The sequence below is a fragment of the Phragmites australis genome, chromosome 3 (assembly GCF_958298935.1).
Source record: "Phragmites australis chromosome 3, lpPhrAust1.1, whole genome shotgun sequence".
In the NCBI taxonomy this organism is placed as follows: domain Eukaryota; kingdom Viridiplantae; phylum Streptophyta; class Magnoliopsida; order Poales; family Poaceae; genus Phragmites; species Phragmites australis.
This window is the reverse complement of record NC_084923.1, coordinates 37,761,474-37,786,801: the sequence shown is the minus strand read 5'-3', so window position 1 is coordinate 37,786,801 and position 25,328 is coordinate 37,761,474. Positions and strand designations below refer to the sequence as shown.

The following is a 25,328-nucleotide window of genomic DNA, read 5'->3' as shown; positions in this document are numbered from 1 at the left end:
TTAAAAAAAAGTCAAACACCCTTATATGACCGTTTGTAGAACATACCATTTATGTGTGTCTCTAACATGACATGGGGACTTCCAACAGAGCTATAAAGATAATATAATTCTCTAAAATATGCAACACGCCTCCTCACTTCAGCAATTTCCAATATTCTTCACTAGAGAAGGATGTGAACACCTGAGTTGGCCTTTGTAGCTTGAACTAGTTAGGTAGAGGCCATTGGCTTGTTTGCCTGAGCTTACCTTCGCGGTCCATGCTTTTTTTTTAGAAATTGCTGAACGTGTTTCAAACGAAATTAACGGTGTTGTCTAATATTTTATAGAATTATGTTGCATTTCTAACTTTTTGTTTTGGTACAGCAAGAACAACATGTGACGAAGCTATAATTCTAGAAATAGCAGTCAGCACACCGTCATTGTTTTGGACGAGAGATTGATCTAGAAAACTTTATAAAAAATACATTTATTGCATCTACTAAGCAGACAACGAACATCCATTATCAACGCCAAACAAAAACATTATATTTCGTGTGTAAGGAGTCATTCCTATTTCTACTGCACTATAGGATTCATTTAAAATTATACACTTAGGAACCACATTAAGCCAAGGTGATATACATTTAATTGACAGCTATAAACAACTATAATTAACAATGTGCTATAATTAACAATGTTAATAATAAATATTTATTGTGACTATTTAAAATAACTATAATTAACAATAATATTTTAAATTTGTACATGTATACACCACCGTCGATTTCCTTCCAGCTTCGCCTGGGATGCTGCCGTATAACCGGTGCAACTGCCTCCACTTTGACCAAGCCCACGAACTCCACGGCGGCACGGCCCTTGCTCCGTCATCCGTATACTCACCGCGTCCCTTTAAGAAGGTACGCTCACCTCACGCGCCCGCTGCTGAAAGCAGCCGAAGCAAGACCAACGTGCAATGGTGCAAACAAACCAACCCGCGCGCACAAGCCCTACTGGGCGGTGATCGCATCGCGCAGCCCACCACTTCCCCCTCCTCCCCGTTACTAGTTTACTGTATCGCGAGACGAAGCAGAGCAGGCGAAGCAAGCGAGCGAAAGCCACGACCGCCGCGAAAGCGAAAGCCAGAGGGGGAGCAGATGAGGCGAGACCGCTAGACCAAAGCAAAGCCGTCCGCGAGCTAGCGAGAGAGGCAGAGCGAGGGCGTGCAGAAGGCGATGGCGAGGCAGGGCGGCGTCGGCGGCGAGATCAGGGCGGCTTCCTCGGGCAACGGCGGCATTGCCGGGGCGTCGGCGGGGACGGCGACGGCGACTCCGGCGGCGAGCCCCTACCAGGTGACGGACGCACGCCTTCCCCTTCCCTTTCCTCCTCCCCCTGCCTGCCTGCCGCGGGCGTGCCCGTGTTTCCGAAATTGGAACTGAGGCTGACGCGGTGGGGTGGTTGGGGGGTTGAGGGTTCGGTGACCTGCTGCTTGAGAGTGAGAAAAGACGAGGCGAGGCTAGTCGGTGGGCGTTGGTTCGCCTGGAGAGTTTGGGATTGCGCGTCTTTGGATTGAATTGAACCGTTTGGTGAAGCAGTTGTCGCCCTTGATACGGAAATGCAGGAACTGTCAGCAGTATGGCAATCCGTTAGAAATTGAACCAGGGGCCGGTGGGAGTTGGGATTGCAGATGTTTAGTGATGCACAATTGTTGCAGTATGTAGAAGGGTAGAGCTGGTAATCTGGTGCTTGTACTCCACTCCTGGAAACACAGAACACCTCGAGAGAATCAAAATCGATTTCCATCAAAATTCTGCTGTATTGCTACAACTCACTTTTGTTGTCTCGGAAAAAAAATCGTTCTTATGTTGATTGGTTTATTGCTGTTATTTGCTTCACGAACTGATGTGATGTCTAGCTAAACCTTAGGGGTCTTTACTTTCTGAACTTTTGTTGCAAAGCTGGAATCCCCAGCGTTCATTGTGAAATGGCTATATCGCCTTCAATAAAAGCGGGGTGAAACCTTTGCTCAGATTTGTCAATAAGACTGACTTTCTCAATTTACTTCTATACATTAAGTCAGATACAATGTGTTGAAATTATCATTGCTCTGGACTAGTATAAAACAACTGTGACATACTTGAAAATTTACGAGGCATTGCGTTAGGTATGACTTTCCTTCTTCACGGTTCACACCTGAAAATTTATGATAGCATTTTGTTCCTCCCCCTCCCCCTGTTTCTGCTGCCTCACCTCGTCTCCATGAGACGAGACTTGTACTGAACTTGCACTCAACTTTTTTACAGTAATGAGAAATTTCAGGTGGGCAAACCCCACCGTTGTTTCCTAAAAAAAAGGTTCACACCTAATGATTTATATTCGCATTATGGCTTGTAGAAGGACATACAAAATTCTATAACTGACCTGCTGACTTAAATTCATAAGAAATGGAAGAGCGAATTTCCTGCTGATAAACTTTGTTATAGTTAGAACTGGATCTAACACTCCAAATATTACTTCCTCAGGTGGCCGTTGAAATAGAAGAGCAAATTTACTCCCCAGCATTTGGTGACATTGCGGTCCAGGATAGTCGTGGTTGTTGCAGTGGTTTCACAGCCAGTGTAACAAAAGTGCTGTTCATCTTACATCTACTTGCTTTCATTGCCCTCACAATCTTCCTTGGCGTACAGGCCTCTTCCCACCAGAACCCTGCCTACAAGCCCTTCTCCAACTTCATCCCTCTTGTATCCTCTGTCATAGTATCCACGATTGTTGCCTGCTTCTGGCTTATCCTTGCTGTCACTAACTCTCCAAAAGCCATCAAGACATCTCTCTGGGCAGCACCTGTTTTTGCACTCGCCTGTGATGTAGTCATACTCCTTGTCGGTAATGGTGCTGCACTTGGTATTGGAGTGCTCATAGTTGTATTCGCCATTGCATCAGCGTTATACAGTTGTTGGGCCACTGGTCCACGTCTTCAGCATGCCTCCACAGTGCTTTCCACCTCTGTCAATGGAGCCCATTTGCCGCCTACTGCTCCTTGCCTTGTTTTCTTTGTCCTTCTTGCAGCATTTGGATATATGGCCTTCTGGACAGTTGCCATGAGCTGCATTGCTGCTGCAGAAGGGCACTTCATGAACTTACAGATGGCTTATGTGGCTGCACTCCTGGTGAGCATGGCATGGACCATGCAAGTACTGCGCTACTTTGTCTATGTGGCCGTGGCGAAACTGGCACACGCACGGCTTGTCTATGGAATCCGTGTGCCAGGTGGCACTGTTGAAGCATTCTGTAGCACGATAATGGGACCAACCTTTGGGGACATATGCATGGGCGCAATGGCTGTCCCGGTGAACTCAGCAGTACGGGGATTGGCTCGAGCAATGAAGACTGCAACTGGGGGCAATGACGAGTTTATTTTCTCAGGCCAGGGCTGCTGCCTGGCTGTATCAGAGAAAATGATGGGGCGTGCCAACCGCTGGGGTTTTGTGCATGTGGCAGCGCATGGGAAGGCATTCTGTGTGGCGTCGCGGGATGTGTGGGCCCTTTTTGTTCTTCGTGGGATAGCAAAGCTTGTTGATTCAGACCTCACTGGTTCGTTCTGCTTCCTTTCCTCTGTGACAGCAGGCGCTGTGGCCTCACTGGTTGCTGGCTCATGGGCACTAGCCATGGATAAGGATCAGAAGGAGCTAGCTCTTCCCATATCTATCTATGCGTTCCTAATTGGTTATTACATGGTACTCCACTCAACTCGCTCACTCTATTTTTTCTGTGCTTATCTGCATTGGTGAAACCTGATTGAATTGGCTTTGATTTTTTCTCTGAAAAGCAGCATACATTTGCTCATTTTGACACTTTGCGTGGCACCATGTAAGCAGATTTTAATTGATACCATCCAAAGGCGTTGCTACTATAGCTGGTACAAGAAAAATATAAACTAGTCACTACCAACCACCTAGAATTTTTGATTGCTTAGGCAGTCCCCGTGGATTGCCATGGGTCTACCTTTACACCTTTTTATTCCAGATTCTTCTAATATCAGCGATTGAGGGTTGCTTGCAAAAGGAGATGCCATTATCTTTTTTTTTTCCAAAACTACAGGGATACTGCTATTTATCTATTTAATTAATGGGGCCGAGATCCAACTTGCTTTCATCGAATCTTGTAGATGTTGCTTGCCATCTATTACACCTTGATTCTAATTTTACTATTTGCTCCTTGTTGCTATGGCAGTGCCGGATGTTGATCGCCTGGCCGCAGGCATGCGTGGCTGCTTACCATGTTGCATATGCAGAGAACCCACAGAACCCTCAACTGGGCACAGTGATTCCAGACCACCTGCGCGAGCTCCAAGCACTAGCTGCAGATTGATCTCTTGAGGATATCCCCCATCGTTATCGTCCCAGAAATATAGATTCTCCTGATCACATTGACTATTCATAGATTCTTCGATTACCTAGCCATTTTCCCCCTGATCCACCAAGGCAACATTCATTCAGAGAGGAGGTTGCGTGCAGATGGTTCTTCAGGAGTCAGGACTGCCACTTTTCTGCTGATGATTTCCGTGTACCTAGTTGTGTAGATATTTGGCAAGTAACCGTGAAGTGATCAGACGATCAGAGATTCCAGCAGATAGCTGTACAGATAGTTTAGCACAGCAAACAAACATGTAGAATTGGATACATTCTTTTCTCCTGAATGAATTCTTGCCCTGCCACTGAGAGGTGAGAGATGCAGCCTGGACTGGAGCTGTTGTGAACTTGTGCGATACTTCTGCTGTACTGGTAGCACATTTGCTTATGTATCGGATGGTGTATAGCTGGAAGGAAGATTCCAAATCTGACGCGGTGATGCTGCTACTTCACCAATCCGGCAACTGAAATTTGCATCAGGTCAGGTGTTGCCACAAGAAGGCTCATGCCTTGCTTCTTTTTCTGGTGGGGTGGGGGCGCATGAACATATTCCTAAGCAATTTTCGTGGGGTCGTCAGCCGTGTGGATGGATGGGCATTGAATTGAGTCAAAGCGCTCTCCAGATGGGAGGACGAATTCGCTTCAGTAGCACTACTCCGGCCGCTAGCTAAAACGAAAATTTGCTTTCAGCACTCCGGGCATCCACCATCAGTCGTCGAAGGGGACACTATATATATATATATATACATGTACATGTATATACACACACACATATACATACACATGTATATACATGTGTATATACATGTATATACATATATATATGTATATACATATACATGTGTATATACATGTATATACATATACATGTGTATATACATATACATGTACATGTATATACATATACATATATACATATATATACATATACATGTATATATATATACACATATATACATATATATATATATATATATACACATATATACATATATATATATAGACACACACACGAAAAGAAACAACTGCGAAACTTAGACTATCATTACCGTCAGTGATACTTGGTGAACTATCACTGACGGTCACTGAGCTAGCAGTAATAATGAATAATAATTTATCTTAAAAAATTCATAATTTTTTCATACGAAGTTGAATAGGTCAAACTTTATATAAAAATTATAGCACTCACAAGATCTATAACTTTGTAGTTGAAAATCTTTTCATTTGAAGTTATTTAGATATCTAAATAATTGTTTAAAGTTTCAGACATGAGAGATTAAAAGAATTGCATATGCTACTGTTATCATTAGTACTTTTATGGCGGGATGATAAGGACGTATCGTGCGAGCTGAGAGGTCCTGGGTTCAAGTGTTATGTACTATACATGACGTATTTTGCATAAAAAATCGTGTGACTTGCAACGGTGCGATCGTGGGGTTCCTCAGGTGCAATTTTTAATTTTTCTGGCTCCAGAAATATCAAATAGATGATAGACTATCTTTTCCAGCTAAAGCCTTCAACCGTCACTAATAATCTCTTTTATTGTCGGTCCTTAGACTGACAATTATAGTCAGAAACTATCACTATTTGTTGACTATCGTCAGCTTTAAAACTAGTATTAAAGGTTGTTTTGTAGTTAATAGTGAAGATATTTTCTGTAGTAGTGATACTTATCCTATTTGCTTATGTGCAGCCACTTTTCATTCCTTTTAGCTACTTGGTAATGTCTAGCAACTCAATCGATGACTTAGCCACTTCACCTTAGCATGTTATTTCATCATAAAAATCCATGAGAACTCCGTTGTAAAGAAATACGCGAAAGTTTGCAAGGAAATATAACTCAAACATGCCGGTAGTGATGGATGCAACCCTCTTTTGACGTTGATCGATCTACAACAGAAGTAGCGTCCGTGTATAAGTTAGATAGGAAGCCACTAGCCCCATTAGTTGGTTGATTCCATCCAAACCAGCTCAGTTGAAGCCAAGCCAAACTTGCAATCATTTAGCCAAAAAATGTATCTATCTGACGACAGGCCGATGGCCTAATTGAGCTCTCAAATGGCATGATCATTCATCGATTAATGTTTCGCTTATAAGAAATAGGGAAATTGAGACAAAACAGAACCCTAAAAGTCACCAACCCTTATATTCCCCCTTCAAATCTCATTTCTGGGCATGTAGCTACACATGAAATTATATACAAAATAAAGTAAAAATAACCCCTTAATTACATCATTGATCGCTGCATCTGGACCCTATTGTTCCACATCATTCCATCTAGGCCGTTAATTCGTAGTGCGTGAGCGTGACCCAAGAGTCCCAAGACTGCGTGCACAATGCGCTGCTGCCTAAAGCCTAAAGCGCTGCGGCTGACCTGACCCGGCACCAGCAGCAGCAGCACGAGTCCAGACCTACCGGAAAGGAAAGCGGCTTACTGCTGCCGTGGGCGTGGAGGAACCACTGCGTGGGCCCAGGGGACCCCCTCTAAGTCTCTAACCAAGTAACCTGCGGCTGACAGTGTAGGCCCACCGGTAGTCCCAAAGTCTGCCTTTCACGGCGTGCATTGGTGGCCGTATAAAAGCAACCTAAGTCTGCCTTTCACGGCGTGCACTAGGGTTTGATTGGTGGCCGTATAAAAGCAATCTAGATCGATGGATATCTATAATTTTAGAGAATTATATCTTATTATTCATATATATTATTTTAATCTAATTTAGTGGATATAAATATTTGTTTACATGCTGATATAAGAGAAAAGCTCGATTTGAGTCTCTCTTCATAGTTTGTTTTGGATGCAGCCTTCTATATTCACTCATGTATATAGGCTTACTTGCTAATATCATAAAATCATATTTATACGAACAATCAATCGTAGTATCAATTTTTGCATTAGCTTATACGGCCTTAGATTTGGTCAACTAAATAGAAACTAAATTCAGCCTGTTCAAACAGATACAACCAATTATTCTTTTTTCAACAAATATGACTCCACTCGATATGTTTCCCCTCAGCCTGCATAAACGATCTATACGGACAACCAACACACTAGATGGACAATATTTCTTAGAGCTGCATCATCTAAGTAGGCTGAGCGAAAGCAGGTCGAATGGAGTTATATTTGTTGAAAAAAATAGTGCTTAGTTGGTTGTATTTGAGTTGAATTTCTATTTAGTTGGTTGAATCTAAAACTATATGAGCAGATGTAAAAGTTAAGATTATGATTGATTATTCACACGAAGATTATTGTGTGATAGTGATTAGTTGACCTATTTGTATAAGTGGATGTAGAACCTATGCAAACAAATATAACTAACTAAATCTCAACTTTTACATCCACTCATGTGTGCTCAAATTTAGTCAATAACATATAAACTTAGCTCAATCTATCTTAAACAAATACAACCAACCAAATACTATTCTTTTTAACAAATATATCTTCATTTGGCCTGTTTCTCCTCAGACTGCTTAGATGATGTAGCTCTACGAAATATTGTTCATCTAAGATGTGATTGGTTGCCCGCATAGGTGTTACTTGCATGAATCATATATGTAAATTGATACGAAGTAGACTGAATGGAGTCATATATTTAGTAAAAAAATGTTTAGTTAGTTATATCTATTTGAACAGATTAAACTGAGTTTTTATTTAGTTAACTGAATCTAAGATCGTATAAGCAGATGTAAGAGTTGATACTGTAATTAATTACTAGTATAAAAATAATTTTATAATACTAACAAATAAACTTGACTGTATGAATAAATGTAGCAAACTATATTCGCCAAATTAAATTGTAAATATACACTTATATCCACCGAATCAGACATAAATAGTATATACAAACCATTAAAATACATATCTCCCTGCTGATAATATACTATCTGCTGGGCAGGATGGGGAAATCGGAACAAACACACTCTAACCCTTTGAAGCTTCGATCTCGCCGGCCGTACCTCCGAAGAAACGGGCCAACGGCTCAATTGCTCGCTGGCGCCCAAAACCCTCGAGATCTCGGTAGGTCTCCCACCATCCCCTCGACCCACGCGAGGCTCTTCGCTCTCCTCCTTAGCTTCCATCCCGATCCCCGGCGAAATCACGGGAGGGGTTTCCGTGATGAGGCCCAACATCGTCACGGAGGTGAGGGATTTTCTCTTCTCGATTTCAATTTCCCCCTGGATCTGGGTCGCATTTCGCTCCGAGTCGCTGCGGAATTGGTGTTTTCTACCCGCCGGGATCCCGTGGGAGAGGAGAGGACCTGTTAAGGATGGGGAGTTCAGTTCGTTTGGTAGGAGTCGAGTCGAGTTTGTGGGGGGACTTGGGGGTGGAGGGCAGGATAGGAGGTGTTCTGCTGTTAGGTTTCGCGAGGGGAGTGGCCGTGAGGATCGTTGGGGCTAAATTTCTGCTGTGATTGCTGTTCCTGCATGCGCAGAGGGTTTGTTTCCCCTGGTTTTGTTGTTGTTCTTGGTGGGGTATTAGGCTCGTAGGAAATTGTTTGGCCAACTCTTCGACTGGGGTTTATACGGTCTGTTTAGGCGGTGGAGAACATGAGATGCGGCGACGTTGATGAACTTTGGGTGTGTTTGGATCTTTAGCCGAGTCTAGCTTAGCTTGGCTGGGCAAACTACTCGTTTGAGGTAACCCAGGCTTGCTGTGTTGTGGCGTTTGGTTCCGTCAAGCTATGGAGGCAGTTATGCATCAATCCCTCCGCCAGACGTTCTTGCGGATGAGAGCGAGCCGCTTTGGCTCTCCTCCCTGGGCAAGATTTTTGTAGCCCATGCATGCTACCTTGCAATTTTTAGCAGTTCCAAATGCAAAACCTGGCCAAGCAAGGCAAGATCTTTCCTAGCCAGAGATCCAAACACACCCTTTATTTTTCTTATGACCTAACCGTTTTTGTGGACGCAGGCTGGAATCTCAACTAGGTTGAATCAGTGGTGGAGCAGCATTCCGTTTGTTACTTCCGGTGTTATCATAATATGCGGAGCAATATATTTGCTGTGCTTGTTGATTGGCTATGACTCCTACGAGGAGATATGCTTCTTGCCTTCTGCTGTAGCATCACATTTTCAAGGTCTGTCTCATTCTCACATTTTCCGTCTTTTGTGTAACTTAAATATGAGTTCATTCAACGATCGCCAAATCATAGTTTTTCCAGACCTTATCTGGCTTCAAACTTGAACTCTTGTTCTGCCCGAAATTTGAAATTTACAAATTGAAGGTTCTATTTGCAAATACAACATGAGGACAGTTTGCCATTTGTCATCAACTGTTGTGATATCCGAAGAAATAACAACATACTCTTGCTAGTATATAATATTCACTTCTCTAATAATCTGAACGCTGAAGAAGCTTGAATCTGTGTATACGTTTGTTGACCCAACTATTTGATGTACACATGCTTTAGCTTTAGTTTCCTCCTACTGGTGCAGGTTATGCCATACTTTTCTTTCTCTTTGTTATATCTAATTGTCTACCCCTCACATAGTTCATATTCCCTTCAGTGTACAGGTTCTATACCTCTGTTCTCTTTCATGGTTCTTTGCTTCATGTGCTATTCAACATGCTTGCCTTGGTACCCCTGGGTACTGAGTTGGAGAGAATTATGGGATCAGTCCGTTTGTTATTCTTGATGTTCCTTCTTGCAACAACTAACGCAATTCTTCATCTCATCATTGCTTTCTTGGTGGCTTATAATCCTCTGTATCCTGTTCCATATCTTGTGAATGAATGCTCCATTGGCTTTTCTGGAGTTATATTCTCAATGATTGTAATTGAGACAAGTCTGAGTGGTGTGGAATCTCGAAGGTGCGTTGGTTGTCACATTTTGATGATTTATATGTGTTTTTAGTGGACATAAATGTCTCATACAAATCAACTATATACGTTTGATTTAGAAGTTTGCTTACTCGAATTGTCTGTGCTAACACATGCTTGGAAATTCTGTTTATCATACCCTTTTTTGTGCATGCAGAATACAAGATTGTAAACTTATATTCAAAATGTTGAAATTTGATATCGTGTTGTATCATACCACATTAGACTAGTTTCTATATGGCACCATCATTGAAAATTTGATGATTTATGTGAGTTGCAGTAGATATAATTGTCTCACAGGAATTCATTATATAAATTTAATGGTAAAAGTTTGCTTACTCAAATTATCTGTGATTCTGTGATGAGCAGTGGCAGGGCCAGTATTTTCAAATTGGGTGTACATAAAAAAAATTGTTGTTGGGTAATTAACTGGGATTCTTGGAATAGTTGAGTTGAAGAGCAATATGTTGTGCTTATCCGATTGATGCTCCCTTGAAAGATGGGATTATTGGAATTGGAAGTGTTTCTTTCTTTCTCTCCCCAGATTTCTTGCCAAACAAAATTAACCAGATCATATAGATATAGTCATCACATTATTTGTAATAACTCCCCCAAGCCAAGTCATAAGATCAAAGGTTGAATCCGATAACCAGATGGGATCATGGGAGCTCCTCATATTCATATATATTCAAGTCAGAACTCTGAACAATCAATAATGCATCATGATTCATGAGTCAGAACTCAGAACTTTTACTCGTCTAAAACTCTAAACTCTAAATTAGCAATATGAACAACAAATTAGCACTATGAAGTATGAACATTGAACAACAATGTAGCAAATAGCAATAACATCTATGAAGTATGAATAACAGAACAAATCAACAAATCACCTTCATAATCGGAAATAACACCAATGGGCACTGACGCGCTCGCGCCACCCTGCCAATGCTGAGCTGCGCTTGCGTCAGCGCCGCCGCATTCCCGCACGCGCGGCCGCCGCCCTCCATTTCCAATTTTCCATTCTCGAATTGGGGCTTTTGCCTTTGGGCGTTGGATACTGGGATCAGATTGACCGATTAGGCCGGTCATGGACTCATGGGCGTTAGCTTCGACAGTAAGGCGGTTGGGAGTTGGGCTACGGAGGTTGCCAGGTTGGGCTGTCGGGAGTTGGATTGGCTACCACAGTTCACATAATACAACATGTAGTTAATTTTTTGCACAAAAATTTGGGTGTACATCTGTACACCCTTAACCCTACATGGGCCTGCCCCAGGTGCTGTGGGATCCCTAAAAATTCTGTTTGGTCATATCATCTTTTGTTCATGCAGAATATAAGATCGTAAGCTGTTGTTTAAAATTTCGAAATTTAATATCCTGTTGTATGATAAGATATTAGACTAGATTATATTTGCCACCATCATTGGATAATTTTGCAATACTTGTTACATCTATTTATAACCTTTGATTACTGAACTAGGAGCTCACTCTAATATAAAGGGATACATTTAGGCATTTAGCTCAAACTTATATTTGAGTGCAGCTATTTGCACTCCCGTATTGACTGGGGTCAGATGGAAGTCTTGAGAAGGTTGGAACCCTATTAAACGACTCATTGAGCCTCCATAATTCTGGTCCATCCGCCCTGCACCCGTCGGTCCATGTAGAAAGTTTGCATGATTACACCCAAATATGAGTTTGCACCAGATATCCTGTGATACTAATTCCTGACAAATCCTTCTCAGTTGTTGTAAATTGCTGCTTATTATGCCCTTGATATAATAGCAAGAGCCAAGAGTTCCAAGCTGAAAATTATATAGAAATGTCGAACTCAAAATTTCTAGATTTCACAAGGAAACTGCCCCCTGTTCCCATTTGTATGCCTGTGGAAAGCATTATTAGTTTTTCCAAACTTTCTGGAAGAAATTATTTATTTATATGTTTTATCATATCTTTTTTTGCATATGAATTGACATTCTATCTCATTTGCCAGTGTCTTCGGCCTCTTCAATGTTCCTGCAAAATGGTATTCTTCCTATGCACCTGTTGTTGTTCCTCACTTCGAGTTTATTAGATGGTATTGGAAAGCAGTATGCTAAATGTGTATGATGTCAGGTATGCATGGATTTTGCTGGTGCTGTTTCAGTTTCTTGCAAGCAACGTTTCATTGCTGGGGCACCTGTGCGGCATCTTGTCGGGATTTGCATGTTTGTCCCTTGTTTCCTTCTTATTTGTAAAATCTCCATGAGCTAGGTTATTAATTATCATATTTCTTTCTAATCTTCTCCTTTTGTCACCAGACACTTATGGGCTGTTCAACTACTTGCTGCCTGGACCATCATTCTATTCTTCTATTGAGGGCTTGTCAATGCTAGTAAGTTTTGGCTAAATGATTTTAAGTCTCCTGGACTCCTGGTCATACCATACTCCATCATCCATAGGAAAATGCTTCAATTACCGATATTTATTGTCTGAAATACTGGATGCTAGTCTGTTTGCGTGAGGCGTCCTGGATTTATTCTTTGTACTGGAGGGACTACATATGGCCAGCTTCCTACATACTCTAACACGTCTACCGCACCAAGGTATTATTGCCACATTGATTTCTATCGATGTCATGTTCACAGAAGTAATATAATAATTTTTTTAATTTACAGCGCTCTGATTAATGGAAATTTCTTAAGAAATATTTCTTCATGGATGCCAAGCAGGCAGACCTCCACTACCCAGGTAAATTAAAAATTATGGATGCTATGTCTGTACTTACAGCTGCAAGTATAATTCTTTGTTGATGACATTCGTCCTCTGCTTTTGGGCTTAGGCAAGCGTTGTAGAAAATTTTGTTGGAGATCTTTTAGGACTTTCTCCAATCTAATTGGTTTTACACCTATCATGTGATCTAATTATGGTTGCTAGACCTGCATGCTACGATCTGGGTCTATTGTAGAAATAATTTTGAAACATTCTATTGGAGAAATAATGAGATAGAGCTAATTGATCCATGGAGCTTTTCCAGGTAGCAGTCTTTTAAAGCTACGAGGAACCTGGGCCCAAAACAGAATCATTCCTTGGATAGAAGGCGTCATAATATTATTTGCTTTTGATGTAAACTTTTGTGCAACTTGATTGTACTATTGAGAGAGAACTCATTCCAAGCATCACTCTAACTAAAACGAGGAGTTACACTTGCTAGTACATTTGCTCTTAAAAGACAATTGTACAACAAAATCTATTTTTAAAACACTGTTTACCTCATGAACTGTATATTGGACAATTACACAGCAAAAGGCCAAAACCGCCATCCTGCTTGATTCATGGTTAGTAGATATAGTGCTAGTTTCTGTCCTCTTGTATATTCAGTTCAAGGTCAATAACACCTTTTGTTCTGTCATCTTCATTTGATCAATATATTGCACATATCTTTAGCCATCTTCCTGAAATATGGGCTATTCCTGCAGCATATAAGCTTAAGACTGTTGAATCCTGTAGGAACAAGAAGACCTCAGGTTTCCAGGGAGAGCTCGAACACTTGGTTCTGCAGGAACTGAGCCAACTGCAAGGGAGGCAAATGCAAATTTGCATGCTAGGTTGTTGGATAACACAACTCCAAGTGATCCCCTAACACACTCACAGTAATGCATTTTCTACTTGACATTTCTTTAATGTATCACACATCCATTGCCTGTTTCGTTTTCTGTTCTCAGTCAGACTTTTACATTTTTATCCCTAACAAATAATTAGCTCAATGCCATTTATTTCAGTGGCTCCCGTTTCTTTTGTTCGTTTTTATTTGCTTCATGTAATTTCTACGTCCTCCAATATATCATACAAAACTTGTAGGAGACAAGAGATCCTAGTTAGGCTTTGTGTGTTTTTCCTTTGGTGTTGCAAGCTTGGCTTGATTGGTTCATCTCCAAAATTTTGGCTCAGTACTAAATCGAGCTTGGTTCAGATGCACCCATGGTTAAATTATGGTAGCCTGACAACTTAGGTATACAAAATTTGTATCTCGTTCGGAACTTTGTACATAAGATATAACTCCAATTAAGTTATGTGAACTTTGCATATCCAAATAAGAGTATATGATACAAAGAAATAGGCAGGAAAGAAGCTTTTGAATGGTTACAGCCTTGTTGATTCGGTTTCATTCCTGAAACGCGGCAGATTTGATACCAATTGGCAGTATGCAGCCAGAACAAACAACACTATTGGAAAATAAAGAACTCATAGGTTTTCCTCTTCCTACCCAGCTATGGAGTATGGACAGAGAAAGTTGTTGGAAACAGGGAAAGTTTTATCGTCTGGTTACTGATAACCAGACTTCTCGCCAGGTCAGATAATGATGCGAATGGGGCTGGGAATTTTGAATGTAAGTTTTAAGGAAATCACAATCGGATGTCATTACTTTACACTTGCCCTGTTGTTGCAACAACAGTTTTGGACGAGTTGAGTTGTGGGTCTGAATCCTCAAGAACACATTCTTTTTTCTTTTTGCCTGTTTTCCTATCAAAGTTTCAGCTTTTATTCAGATAAACTATATATTGCTATTACATAAGAGACGCATGGATTAGTAATTTTTACACTTGTTTTTTCCCCCCTAATATGGGAATGAACTTTACTGATTTGCATTTTCTAACCTTCCACTACAACAGGCATGCAGCTGCAAACACAGTCAGAGTTGATGCGACAGTAACACCTGATCAGGTTATGTGTTCCCAACCTTCTCTTGACCCCTCATTAATTTTTCTATCGGTTTAGTGCTGAATTTAATGACTAATGACTGCTCACCTTAAAATACATTATGCAGGCTGATACATTTGATGAAGAACTTAAGAAGCTGGTTGGGATGGGCTTTGAAAAGGTACTTCAAGTTTTGTCCTGAACGTCAATTGCCTTGTTGCACTTTTTACTATTCCCATTTATCATATCATGCTTGTACATTGTTTTATCATGTACCGGCCTCCATTTGGTCCGCCCATATTATATTTGGAGCAAAGGGGTTAGACAAATGAACAAACAGTCTGTTTTCAATGTTGGTAGTGTGTGTGATTGGGGAGTTGTTAAGAGGATTCAAGTAATTGCATTGACATTAGTTATAACTCACATGTTTTATAAGAGATGACTGTTTTACTTGTCACTCCACGTTTGTATTTATGTTGTTCATATGGCACGACCGCGAAGCATCTCATTGATGGATTGATTACCTCGCTGCAGACTCAAGCTGAAGTTGCTCTTGCTGCGGCCGACGGAGATCCAAATGTCGCTATTGAAATCCTTATGAGCCAGCAGGTTTGTATTTACACGTGTGCTTGTTAGTTGATTATAATTATGATTATTTTTGAGGTTATTACAATTCTTTTCGGTTCCTTTGGCCTTAATTCCAGGGTTAAGAGATTAAACCGCCTACAACTATTCAGAGCAAGCAAGCATAGATGTTGAGTCACCTTGTTTCTTTGTGGAGGTTCAATATTAGGCTCTGATGCTGGTTGGTTAACTTCGAGAATGGAGCATTTGTTGGTTTGATTGTGCCAAAGTGGTTACCGGAAAAAGATGCTCGTAATCATGTTTTTGTTCAAGAGGTAGGAACTATAGTGCACAGCCTGGTTGTATTTCAAAAGGCTCTATCCTGAATATCTGTAAAGTAGGAATTGATGTTCGTGGACCTGAAGAAATTTGACATACGGACAATATGGAAAATGCAGATTTTAATATGAAAATAGCTGGTTTAATGATCATCTGGGTCAAACTTGAGGTTAAGTTCAGCTGCGATCTTTACTCGTATTATCAAGAATGAAATAACCGGCGCTCAACTTTTGCTCATTTCACCTCCGGTTTCTTGTTGATTAGATTTCTCTGTCTCGAATTCCTCTGCTCTTCCAATAGATCGAATACAAAGAGGGATACTGTATTCATATGAAGAGTGATTATGCACTTCGGTGTACAAGTTGTTTCTATGAGTCGCTCGTGTCTATTTCTTGCTTCTCTTATCAGCCAAACCATCAGATAAACCCAATCCAAGCTTCTCTGTGCTGTCATCTCGAGGACGTTCACTTGGCCACTGCCACCACGGAGCATCTGATTTTGGCCGCCAACTCAGCGCAGCCTTGCACCATATGGGCGTCAACTCAGCTGTTGATCTCCAATCTCTCATCGGGTTCGAATGGAATGCTGAAGCACATGAACTGTTTTCGCTCTCAAGGTGATTTGCATTTACTCTGTGGCAATTTATTTGTTTTCATGACACGAAATCATGCCTTGCAAGCAAACAGAGAGGTCGAGGATTACATTTATAAGAGTGTGCATCCGAGCTAGAGAGGATCATAAGCAACTGTCCAGCTTTCTGCACGTAGAAGCTCCAAATGTATGATGGAAGATTTTCAACTCGCATCCCTGTGACTGCGCAAATGCGTGCCTCATGCATTTCCTGCCTACTCATCACACTTTGCAGCTTCTTTATCATTCAAATTTTGGTGTGCAAGTGAGGGAATGGTATGACAGTGTAGATTTACATTTCTTTTCCTTCTCTCTCACCAACCTTTGAGGGCAAGGTGTGACACCGTTTTCGCTGTCACGGTGAATTGGCCATTTATGTGTGAAAGAAATATGCAAGTGCAATAAACAGAGGATGAGAAGTTTCAATCTTTTATGACAAGTAGGAAGCAACAAGTATTTATGGATCTAGAAGAATTATGAAAAGGTAAGAGAATCATCAAATTTCATCTAAGATTATCTTTCACGAGGTCTATCTCTCCAACCTAAGGATAACCAGTCAACAAACCCGCAATCTTCACGGAATCTTCACAAAGCTAACCGTACGTCTGCGACGGGAACATCCTTGCCTATCCATAAACTGTTTGCGTGCCTAAACAATAGTGGATCCTGAATTTCCCTCCAGTTTAGCACCTATTTTGCATCATTTCGAACGCTTGGAAGCTACCCTGATCAAATCTTATCTGTGGTTTGTCTTCCTCCAATCTCTCACTCGAGTGCACAGAGACTGTTTTTGTTTGTAACCTTCAAGTCTGCACTATCTGTCAGTGTTAATCTTTACTTGTACGTGTTGCTGTCGTGTTCCGTCGAGTCGTGCGGCCAAAACATGGCGTGAGTTGTTGCGTGCCTACATAAGGCTCTGTAATCAGCGCAGTGGAGCGTTGGTGAAGAGGCTCTGGTGTGCAGAGCAGAGAAGTCTTCCGTGCGTGTTTTGTGTGCTCACTGAGCGTTGTGCTTGCTAGCTTCTTCATAGTACGTGTGTTTTCGCTTTGAGTTCTTGCTAGCTTCTCCACGGTACGTAGAGTTGAGTTCTCGCGTTGAGTTCCAGTCCGTGTTTGAATGTTAGCTTCCTTCTCTGTGCGTGTGTGAAAGAGCTAGGCCAACAAAGTCGGTGGAGTGAATGCTCAAGATGATGCCTCATGACGGGTAGCTGAAGTTGTCAGAAAGCGGTGTTGCCGACAGCTGCGCTACGTCAAGAGTGATGGTGAGGGAGGGAGCTGTAGTGGTGGCTAGAGTGTAGGTTAGTTAAAGCGTGAAGCATGGTGTAGTGGTTAGATTTATTGTGAGTAGTGAGCAGATCTGCAACTAGAATTTGAGTGCACTTATGGGTTACTAGAACTAGTTAGTCATGTATGTGTTTATGGTGAGGTTGGCTGTTTGCCGACATCGCAAATGATGTATGCATCAGTGGGAAGGTGATGCGGCTCGACGATGAGAAGAGTAGCGGTGGCACATCAACGACAGACTCTATGAGAAGTGAAGATCGTAGGTGGCGGCAGACTCTATATGAGATGGAGGCCGGTGTAGGTGGCCAAAGCTATCGTCGCAAGAAGGGATCAGCATGAAACCGATGGTGAGCATAAAACCAGTCGGTGTGATACCGATAATGACGTGTATGTCACGTAAGCTGTTGCTGCGTGTAGCAAGAGGAAGTTGTTGTGTGCGGCAATACAAAGTGGTGATTGGCACTGTAAAGGCGTCATCTAGGAAGCTACTGCATGTGGCAAGGAAATAGCCAGCTCTTCTGTGATGAAGTCAAGACAATCAAGTCAAGATTAGGGGTAGCATTGTTAGTATTAATCTTGACTTGTGTGTTGCTAGAGAGTTGAAGTGGTCAGTACATGGGTGTGTTAGTGGCGCATCCCTGTGCGTGAGAATAGGTAGTGGTTAGTGGCTGTGTTAGTGCGGCAGATGGCCATGAGTTCAGGAATGCAGTTAGTGGCTCATTGGTGTATAAATGCAAGGAGTGATGACTAATGAAAACCATGGCTGGCAGAAGGCTTGCCGTGGCTGTTGAGTTTGGCGAGATGTAGTTCATGTGTGCCTCTTCTTTTTCATCGTGTTTCTTCTCCTGTGTGTGTGTTGAGAGGTAAACACAAGTGAGAGAGTTAGAGAGACGGAGATGAGCAGATCATCTCCAACTCTACCAACCAACCTTCATATACAAAATGAAGCCCTGCTTGTGAAGAGCTGTGATCACTTTAGAGGCATTTGCCTCTGGCATTCCTGGTCCTGGGTCTTCTTCTCCTCTGGCAGGATGTATGAAATGGGCACTATTTGAAAAGTAAGCTCCCAAGCCTCTACAGCTTTGCATTGAATCAAAACATATCAATTGAGCAGTTCAGAGCTGATCAAGACCCTACAAGACATTTCTTCACTCCCCTCACTATGCAAGCATATGAAGAATTACAGGTATTGCAGGAAGCCATCAACGCAATTCAAAACAACAATATTAATAAGGATACTTGGGTCTACTACTGGGGTCCTCGGAATTACTCTGCACAAAATTATGTACTCTACCTTTCAAGAGCCTGACTCCACTTCCACCTTTTCTTTGGATCTGGAAAATGAAATGCGCGGCAAAAATAAAAATCTTTATTTGGCTTCTCTTCAAGAACAAGCTAAACTCTAGGAATCTCTTAAAGAAGAAAACTTTTTGCTGTAGAAGGAAACAATTACAATTGTGTGCTCTGCAATCTGAACACTGAGAAACCTCTTTTTTGAGTGTAATTTCAGCGTTCGTTACTGGACAGCTATTGGTATACATTGGAACCTGGCCCTAAATTTCTTTACTATGATACAGAGTGCCAGAACAGCCTTTCAGCATCATTTCTTCATGGAGGTTTTCTCTATTGCTGCTTGAGAAATCTGGAAGCAGCGTAATGCTCAGATCTTTGAGAGATCGGATGCTCACTTCAGCAGATGGAGGATTTGTTTCCTGGAGATAGCTTTGATTCAATCCCATAGAATGAACTCTGCTCTTAGTTCTTTGTTTATAGCTTGGCTTCTCAGCTTTGCATAGTTTTCTTCTTTCTTCTTCTTGCTTCCCTCCTCCCTTGTACTTGCTCCGTTTTGTGGGCTTTTCTTGGTTTCTTTATTTTAATAAAATCTCAGAGCTTCCCTCTCTGTTTTCCGTTCAAAAAAAAAAAAAAAAAAAAACTATGGTGGTCAATTTGGCATGGACGGTCACTCAGATCCATGGGTCATTCTAGTCACTAGACAGATGAGCCGTTGGAGTGAATGAACGTGAACAAAATTGCGTAGCATATAGATCATAGAAGTTGTGTGATTTCATATGGGATGGATGCTTGCATGAAATGCATGCATACCGGAATGGCAAGAAATAGTGCGCACGGACAGTCGTTTCGACATGGTTACACACCACTGGTGCTGCGACAACACATATCGACATTTATATGCCCGCTAGTCGAGGCCATAGCAATTTAACGCCCGTTCTTACGTGTGGGCGCTGATGCAACGCTTTGTAGAATACTGGCTGCTCACACACGTTAATTAAAAAAACGTGCCATCAGATTAGTCACTTGCAGTGATATGAAAATAAAAAGAAAACCCAAGACTGACCCCGCGTGGTCCCTGTGACGACTCGGGGTGACTCCTTCGCCACCTAGATACCCCTCCTAGTGGCCCTGTGTGGTCGCTGCCGCTATCACTGACCGGTGGAGGTGGCGACGCTTGGTGACTGTCTCAAGCGGCGTAGTTCGCCCTCTCTTTTTTTCTTTTTCTTTGTGTTTTCTTCCTACTCTGCCAGTCTCCTTCCCCGTGTCTAGGGGGCCACCGGTGTCGTCTGACCACGGATCTAAGGCAGGCCTGGCCAGATCTGGTGTCCTGCCCTCGGGGTGTGGTGGTGCTGGCTGTGGTTCGATGCTGGTGGTGCTGGCTGCCGTTTTGGTGGGCGCTACTCGCCAGGCCACCCACCGGTCCCGACGACGGCTCCTATGCTGCTCTATCTCGATCTGCTGCCTTGTCGTTTGGATCTGGATGTCGTCTTGCTGGATCTTGCCGTGGCGGTCCAATTTGATGGCTCCCCAGCGGTTGGTGTTGGCTGGTGGTCGCCCCCTGGTGCTAAGTCGTGGGGCTTGCCTGATTTCATCCCCACCAGGTGGCCTCCCTGCTTTGGTGGGGTGCCTATGTGGTGCTCGGCTGAACCGACACTGGTGGCAGGCCTGCCCCTCGTGGTTGGCTGCGCTAGCTCGTCGGCGGCATGAGGCCTTTTGCTGGATGCGCTGGCAGCTATGGCTAGGTCCCCCCGCTGGCCTTCTATCATGCTTTGCGACGTGTGCCACGCGTTGTGCCTTGGCGGCGCAGCTGTCATGTGCTTCGTTGTTGGTGCTGCTCAACTCGCCTCGCTCCACTGGCTCTGTGGTCCTTTGGTGCTCGGCCACGACCCCTCTGCCTGCCCCTCCTCCGATCGAGCTCCTCCCCTTGCCGGTTCTGCTTCTCCTCCCCGAGTCGGCCAATGGGGAGCCTGATTGACATGTGGGGGCTTCTCGAGGCACCGCACTCTCGCGATGACGGCGGTCTTGGCGGTTATGGCGAGTCTTTAATGCTGGTGCTTGGGGGTTGGAAGTCATGGGCGAAAGCTCAGGTCGACAATCTGCTAGTGCTAATGTCGATGATGTCCGTGGGCACCATTTCCTCCTTGGAGGCGATATTGTTACGTCTCTCCCACCCTAAGGGTATCTTTGGGTGAAAACCTTGCTTCAATTTTCGGTCGGGCGACGATGGTGTTGATGTCGCTACCTTCCTGAAGGCGTCGTCCTCGGAGGCCCTCCTGCACTCGTTGGTGATGCTTGGTGCGTCTGTTCGTGGTGTGCCGCGCCGTCGGTGCCTCCAGCTTCTTTTGTGGGGTGGCTCCTTCACCTCCGCTCGGCGCGGCGGTGCTCCAGTTCATGTGGCGTCCCTAACTCCAATTGTTGCTTGATGCGCACTCCTTCGAAGCGACGCGCTCGCTGGCTACCTCTAGGTTTGGTTCGGCGTGGGAGCAGGCCTCCGCCAACCAAGCTGCTACTGGTGTGGATGCATGACTCCGCCGGCTTGTTGCTCAGGATGTTAGTTTGGTGCGCAAGTTGGGTTAGGTCGAGTACATCTGTTTGTCATTCGCGCCGTATGTTGTGGCCATCGTTGAGTTGTTCGGGTCGTTTTCACCAACCTCTTATGTAGTTCCACCCCTATGTCCTTGTTTCATGGCAGCTCTTCTTCAGCTGGTGCTTCATGGTAGAGTTTTGGTCTAATGCGTGCTCTTTCGAAGCGACGTGTTGTCGGCTTGTGTGACAGAGTGGTGCGGTATGGGAGCAGGGCTCCGCTGATCGAGTTGTGAGGGTGTCAGTTGTTTGGTTGGTCCTGGCTGTTGTTGGATTTGTGCTTTTGTAGTGAGCATCGTCTGTGGAGTTGAGGTCATATTGTCATCTCGGGGTGTCTGCCGGTTTTCTTTAAAGCCACGCAGTTGTGAGATTTTTAGACCCGGTTTCTCTTATAAACTAGTTCAATTCTCTTATTTTTTATAAAATTCGGCAATGCTCTTATCGTCTGTTAAAAAAAAATTAGTCACTTTCTCAACACCAAGCTCATGCATGAAAAGAAAAAAAATCATCAAGTTTTATCGGAGGTGTAGATGAGGTTTTAACATAGGCGAATGCTGACAAATCGATGGACCTACAACTACCAAATCAAAAACAATAGTGCATCGTGGATTTCCCTCCACTATACTCGGATGGGGAACACTAGAACTTAATGCCGCGCAAACCGAGTGCGCACGATTAACTAAAAGTGCCATGAAATTACTTAATCTCGTTCAGCAACAATCGCTTATTGGAGGATCTCATCGGTGCTGGGTCAGCGCCGCGGAGTGGCTACTGGGGCAGTACGTGCGTGGGTTGTTTCCAGGTTCAAGGGACATTGGTGTGTATCTATGAGGACCTTACTGTTCAGATCCGATGGTTTAGAATGGTGACTCATTTTTGGGAATACATAATTCACATGAGAGATATTTGGGAAACACTGTTTTGCTAAGGAAAATGAATTGTACTTAGCACATCACTGAGGCCACATTGGAAGCTAAAACAAAAAGAGATCCACACTAAAAGCAGCAATGAGACGTATTTATGTATGACTACCGGGGCATGGCACACTTTGTATGAAGTAACACTCTAAAAGACATATCAGTGCCGGTTGAAAAATAGCTTTACTGTTAGTTTTTTAACTGGTACTTTTTACTTGGTAGTGATAGTCGGCTACTATCAGTGCCGGTTGACCACTGATAGTATTGCCATTTTCAAAGAATAAAAAAAAAAGAGAAAATTGACGCCAGAGCCGCTCCATCTTTCGGCTTCCACTGAATCTAGATTCATTGTCAAAGCTAATTCAACATCAGCTAAACTGATAGAATCCAAAATCACAAAACATGATTCAACATCACACAAACTGATAGAATTACATAAGATAATCGATTCAACATCACATGAACTAATTCTATCCCTGGACTCATTCAACATCACGCAAAAGAATTGATTCAATCAATGAAGGCGCTCGGCGGCCGCTCAATAGCAACGTCGTTGTGGGCGTCGATGTAGGAGCGCATGGACATGAGTGGCTAGAAGACCACACGGACCGAGTTGAAGCTATCTGCACAGCAGCGGCGGTGATGGTTGGAGCCCTTCTTCATCTTGCCGAACTAACGGCAGAGCTGGAGTGTTGGGTGCCAGCTCGATGCTACGCCTGTTACATGCCACTCGTCTCTGACCTCACCGGTGAGCTTGAGGCTGTCGAGCTCCCCTCCGGATCTGCAGGCGTAAAAGGCCGTTAGCCCTAAGGCCTGCCGCTCCCCTTGTCGCTGTTGCCGTTGCTCCCCTTGTCGTCCACTCTCGTGGCAGTCATGCCTCTCGCCATCGAGAAAACCCATCTCTGGATCAATAGCCCCTTGGCCTCTGATGGAGAGAGATGGATTTGGATTTGATTGCCCACAGGAGTTAGAAGATTCCCCAATCTTAGAAAAAATCCAACCGCACAAGTTAGGGTTCGTACCAACAAAAAATCAATCCAAATATGGAGGATGAAGGAAAGTCAAGAGTTCCTTCAGGTTGGCTTGCTCACTTGCTTTAGTTGCTGGAGTTGGATTTGACGGCGTGGGAAAGGAAGAGGACGCTAGTGTGACTGTGTGAGCATTGCTCCTTTGAGCTCGTGACTGAGTGAGGGAGGGAGAGAGAGAGAGGAGAAGAGATAAGTTGGATAGAGAGGGAGGAGACGAAGAGATAAGAGGCTAGTGATCAGAGCCGAACGGACGTGAGCCAAAATGCCATTAAGAGAAATTTTGGATCCGTCTGCATCAATGCCGATTCTTAATGGCTCGATCATTATTCGGACGCAAGAGATTAAGAATCGACAATAATACATTTTCACTGTTGGTTCTTGTACAACTGATAGTGATAAGCATGTTCATTGAAGTGGCATGCTGACATGCTTGCATCCAATTTGTGTATGAAGGCAATTGCAATTATCGCACTTGCCGATTCCATTAGGCCATTGGAATATATAGAGTACAACCGGGTTGTTACATACCAAAAAAAAAAAAAAAAACAAAGCCTAACAGATCGCTACTTTATCTCCTGAACAGGGAAAGTAATCGCTAACAGAACATGAACTCTGCAGGCCCTAGTGCTGAGTTTGGACGCTGCACAGGTGCACTGAACAGAGGTGGAGCCAGCCGGGAAGACCATCAGTTTCACCATCTTTACACGATAGGGTCAACAACACAGATGGCCAGCTGGGAATAGTAATTTTCTATAGGATTCATAGAATTTCGTGGGGCATCGGGGTCGCATGACCCTGATGGCAAAGGCTAGCTTCTCCGCTGACGCTGAACGTGGATGCAACATAGCCACATGCACGTACCGTGCATGGTACTGTTCCACTAACCCCCTCCCCAACCACCTTGGAACCAGAGGAGACCTAACATTCAAATTGAAAAATAACTTTTTGAAGAGAGCCGCAAGGAGATCTTTGGTGAAGATATCGACGTACTGAGAGATTGTCAGCACATGAAGAACACATACTTCACCCAAGGTGACACATTCACGGACGAAGTGATCAATCTTGACATGCTTCGTTCGTTGATGCTGAACGAGATTAGTCGAGAGATATACCACATTGATGTTGTCGCAGAAAACAACGGTAGCTTGCTGTAGAGGCCGATGGAGTTCAGCGAGGATCTGACGAAGCCAATAGGTTTTGATTACAGTGTTGGCTACATTATGGTATTTCGCCTCGGCATTGGAACGAGAGACTGTCGGTTGTCGTTTGGAGGACCACGAAATAAGATTGTCACCGTAACACGAGGTAGATCTCCAAGTGTTAGGGCAGCCAACCCAGTCGGCGTCAATATAGGTGGTGAGAGAAGTCGGTGTGGTCAAATGCACCTGCAAACCATAGTTGATGGTGCCCTTAAGGTAGCGAAGAACACACTTGAGAAGATTAACATGTGGTTCGCAAGGATCATTCATGTGGAGGCAAGCTTGTTGCACGGTGTAGGAGATGTTAGGACACGTGAACATCAGGTACTGAAGAGCATTGATGATGCTCCTGTAATCAGTAGGGTTAGCCACTAGGTCACACATGAAGGAGAGCTTGGCGCATGTGTCGACAAGTGTACTGCAAAGTATGTAGTTCATCATGTTGGCACAGGCAAGAATATCCTTTGTGTACTGTCACTGTGACAAGAAAAAGCCAGTGTCAATGTGCTTGACGGTGATGTCGAGGAAGAAGTGCAAGTCATCGAGGTTCTTGAGGGAGAACTCGTGGTGTAGAGTCAATGACGTGGTGAAACAAAGCTGTCAAGGAGACAATGAGGA

General features: G+C 43.4%; 2 protein-coding genes across 5 annotated transcripts; both read left to right on the top strand.

Annotated features, from left to right (window-relative positions):
- Positions 1 to 979: 979 nt before the first annotated feature.
- LOC133912966 (protein PNS1-like) lies at positions 980 to 4,813 on the top strand. Of its 2 annotated transcripts, XM_062355972.1 has the most exons (4): positions 980 to 1,328; positions 2,499 to 2,594; positions 2,664 to 3,710; positions 4,207 to 4,813. In XM_062355972.1, exons 1-4 carry the CDS (start codon positions 1,212 to 1,214, stop codon positions 4,342 to 4,344), a joined length of 1,398 nt encoding a protein of 465 aa, XP_062211956.1. In that variant the 5' UTR covers positions 980 to 1,211; the 3' UTR covers positions 4,345 to 4,813. The 2 variants fall into 2 exon arrangements, with proteins under 2 accessions (XP_062211956.1, XP_062211955.1); XM_062355971.1 differs by having other exon boundaries at positions 986 to 1,328; positions 2,499 to 3,710.
- Positions 4,814 to 8,275: 3,462 nt separating this feature from the next.
- Positions 8,276 to 15,929, top strand: LOC133912965 (rhomboid-like protein 15). 3 transcript variants are annotated; one of them, XM_062355970.1, is made up of 13 exons: positions 8,277 to 8,520; positions 9,289 to 9,454; positions 9,885 to 10,188; positions 12,188 to 12,220; positions 12,310 to 12,401; positions 12,495 to 12,568; positions 12,685 to 12,779; positions 12,852 to 12,924; positions 13,684 to 13,781; positions 14,847 to 14,898; positions 15,002 to 15,055; positions 15,409 to 15,483; positions 15,579 to 15,929. In XM_062355970.1, the coding sequence occupies exons 1-13, from the start codon at positions 8,497 to 8,499 to the stop codon at positions 15,582 to 15,584; spliced, it is 1,146 nt and encodes a 381-aa protein (XP_062211954.1). In that variant the 5' UTR covers positions 8,277 to 8,496; the 3' UTR covers positions 15,585 to 15,929. The 3 variants fall into 3 exon arrangements, 2 of the variants coding, with proteins under 2 accessions (XP_062211954.1, XP_062211953.1); XM_062355969.1 differs by having other exon boundaries at positions 13,684 to 13,826; XR_009908932.1 differs by lacking the exon at positions 15,579 to 15,929 and having other exon boundaries at positions 8,276 to 8,520; positions 13,684 to 13,804; positions 15,409 to 15,488.
- Positions 15,930 to 25,328: the final 9,399 nt, after the last annotated feature.

Bases quoted from the DNA above. Each gene is read 5' to 3' on its own strand.
- LOC133912966 (XM_062355971.1), top strand. From the start codon at position 1,212: ATGGCGAGGCAGGGCGGCGTCGGCGGCGAGATCAGGGCGGCTTCCTCG. The intron at 1,329-2,498 runs GTGACGGACGCA...TTACTTCCTCAG, and splicing joins CGGCGGCGAGCCCCTACCAG to GTGGCCGTTGAAATAGAAGA. The intron at 3,711-4,206 runs GTACTCCACTCA...TTGCTATGGCAG, and splicing joins TCCTAATTGGTTATTACATG to TGCCGGATGTTGATCGCCTG.
- LOC133912965 (XM_062355969.1), top strand. From the start codon at position 8,497: ATGAGGCCCAACATCGTCACGGAG. The intron at 9,455-9,884 runs GTCTGTCTCATT...TATTCCCTTCAG, and splicing joins TGTAGCATCACATTTTCAAG to TGTACAGGTTCTATACCTCT. The intron at 15,056-15,408 runs GTACTTCAAGTT...ACCTCGCTGCAG, and splicing joins TTGGGATGGGCTTTGAAAAG to ACTCAAGCTGAAGTTGCTCT.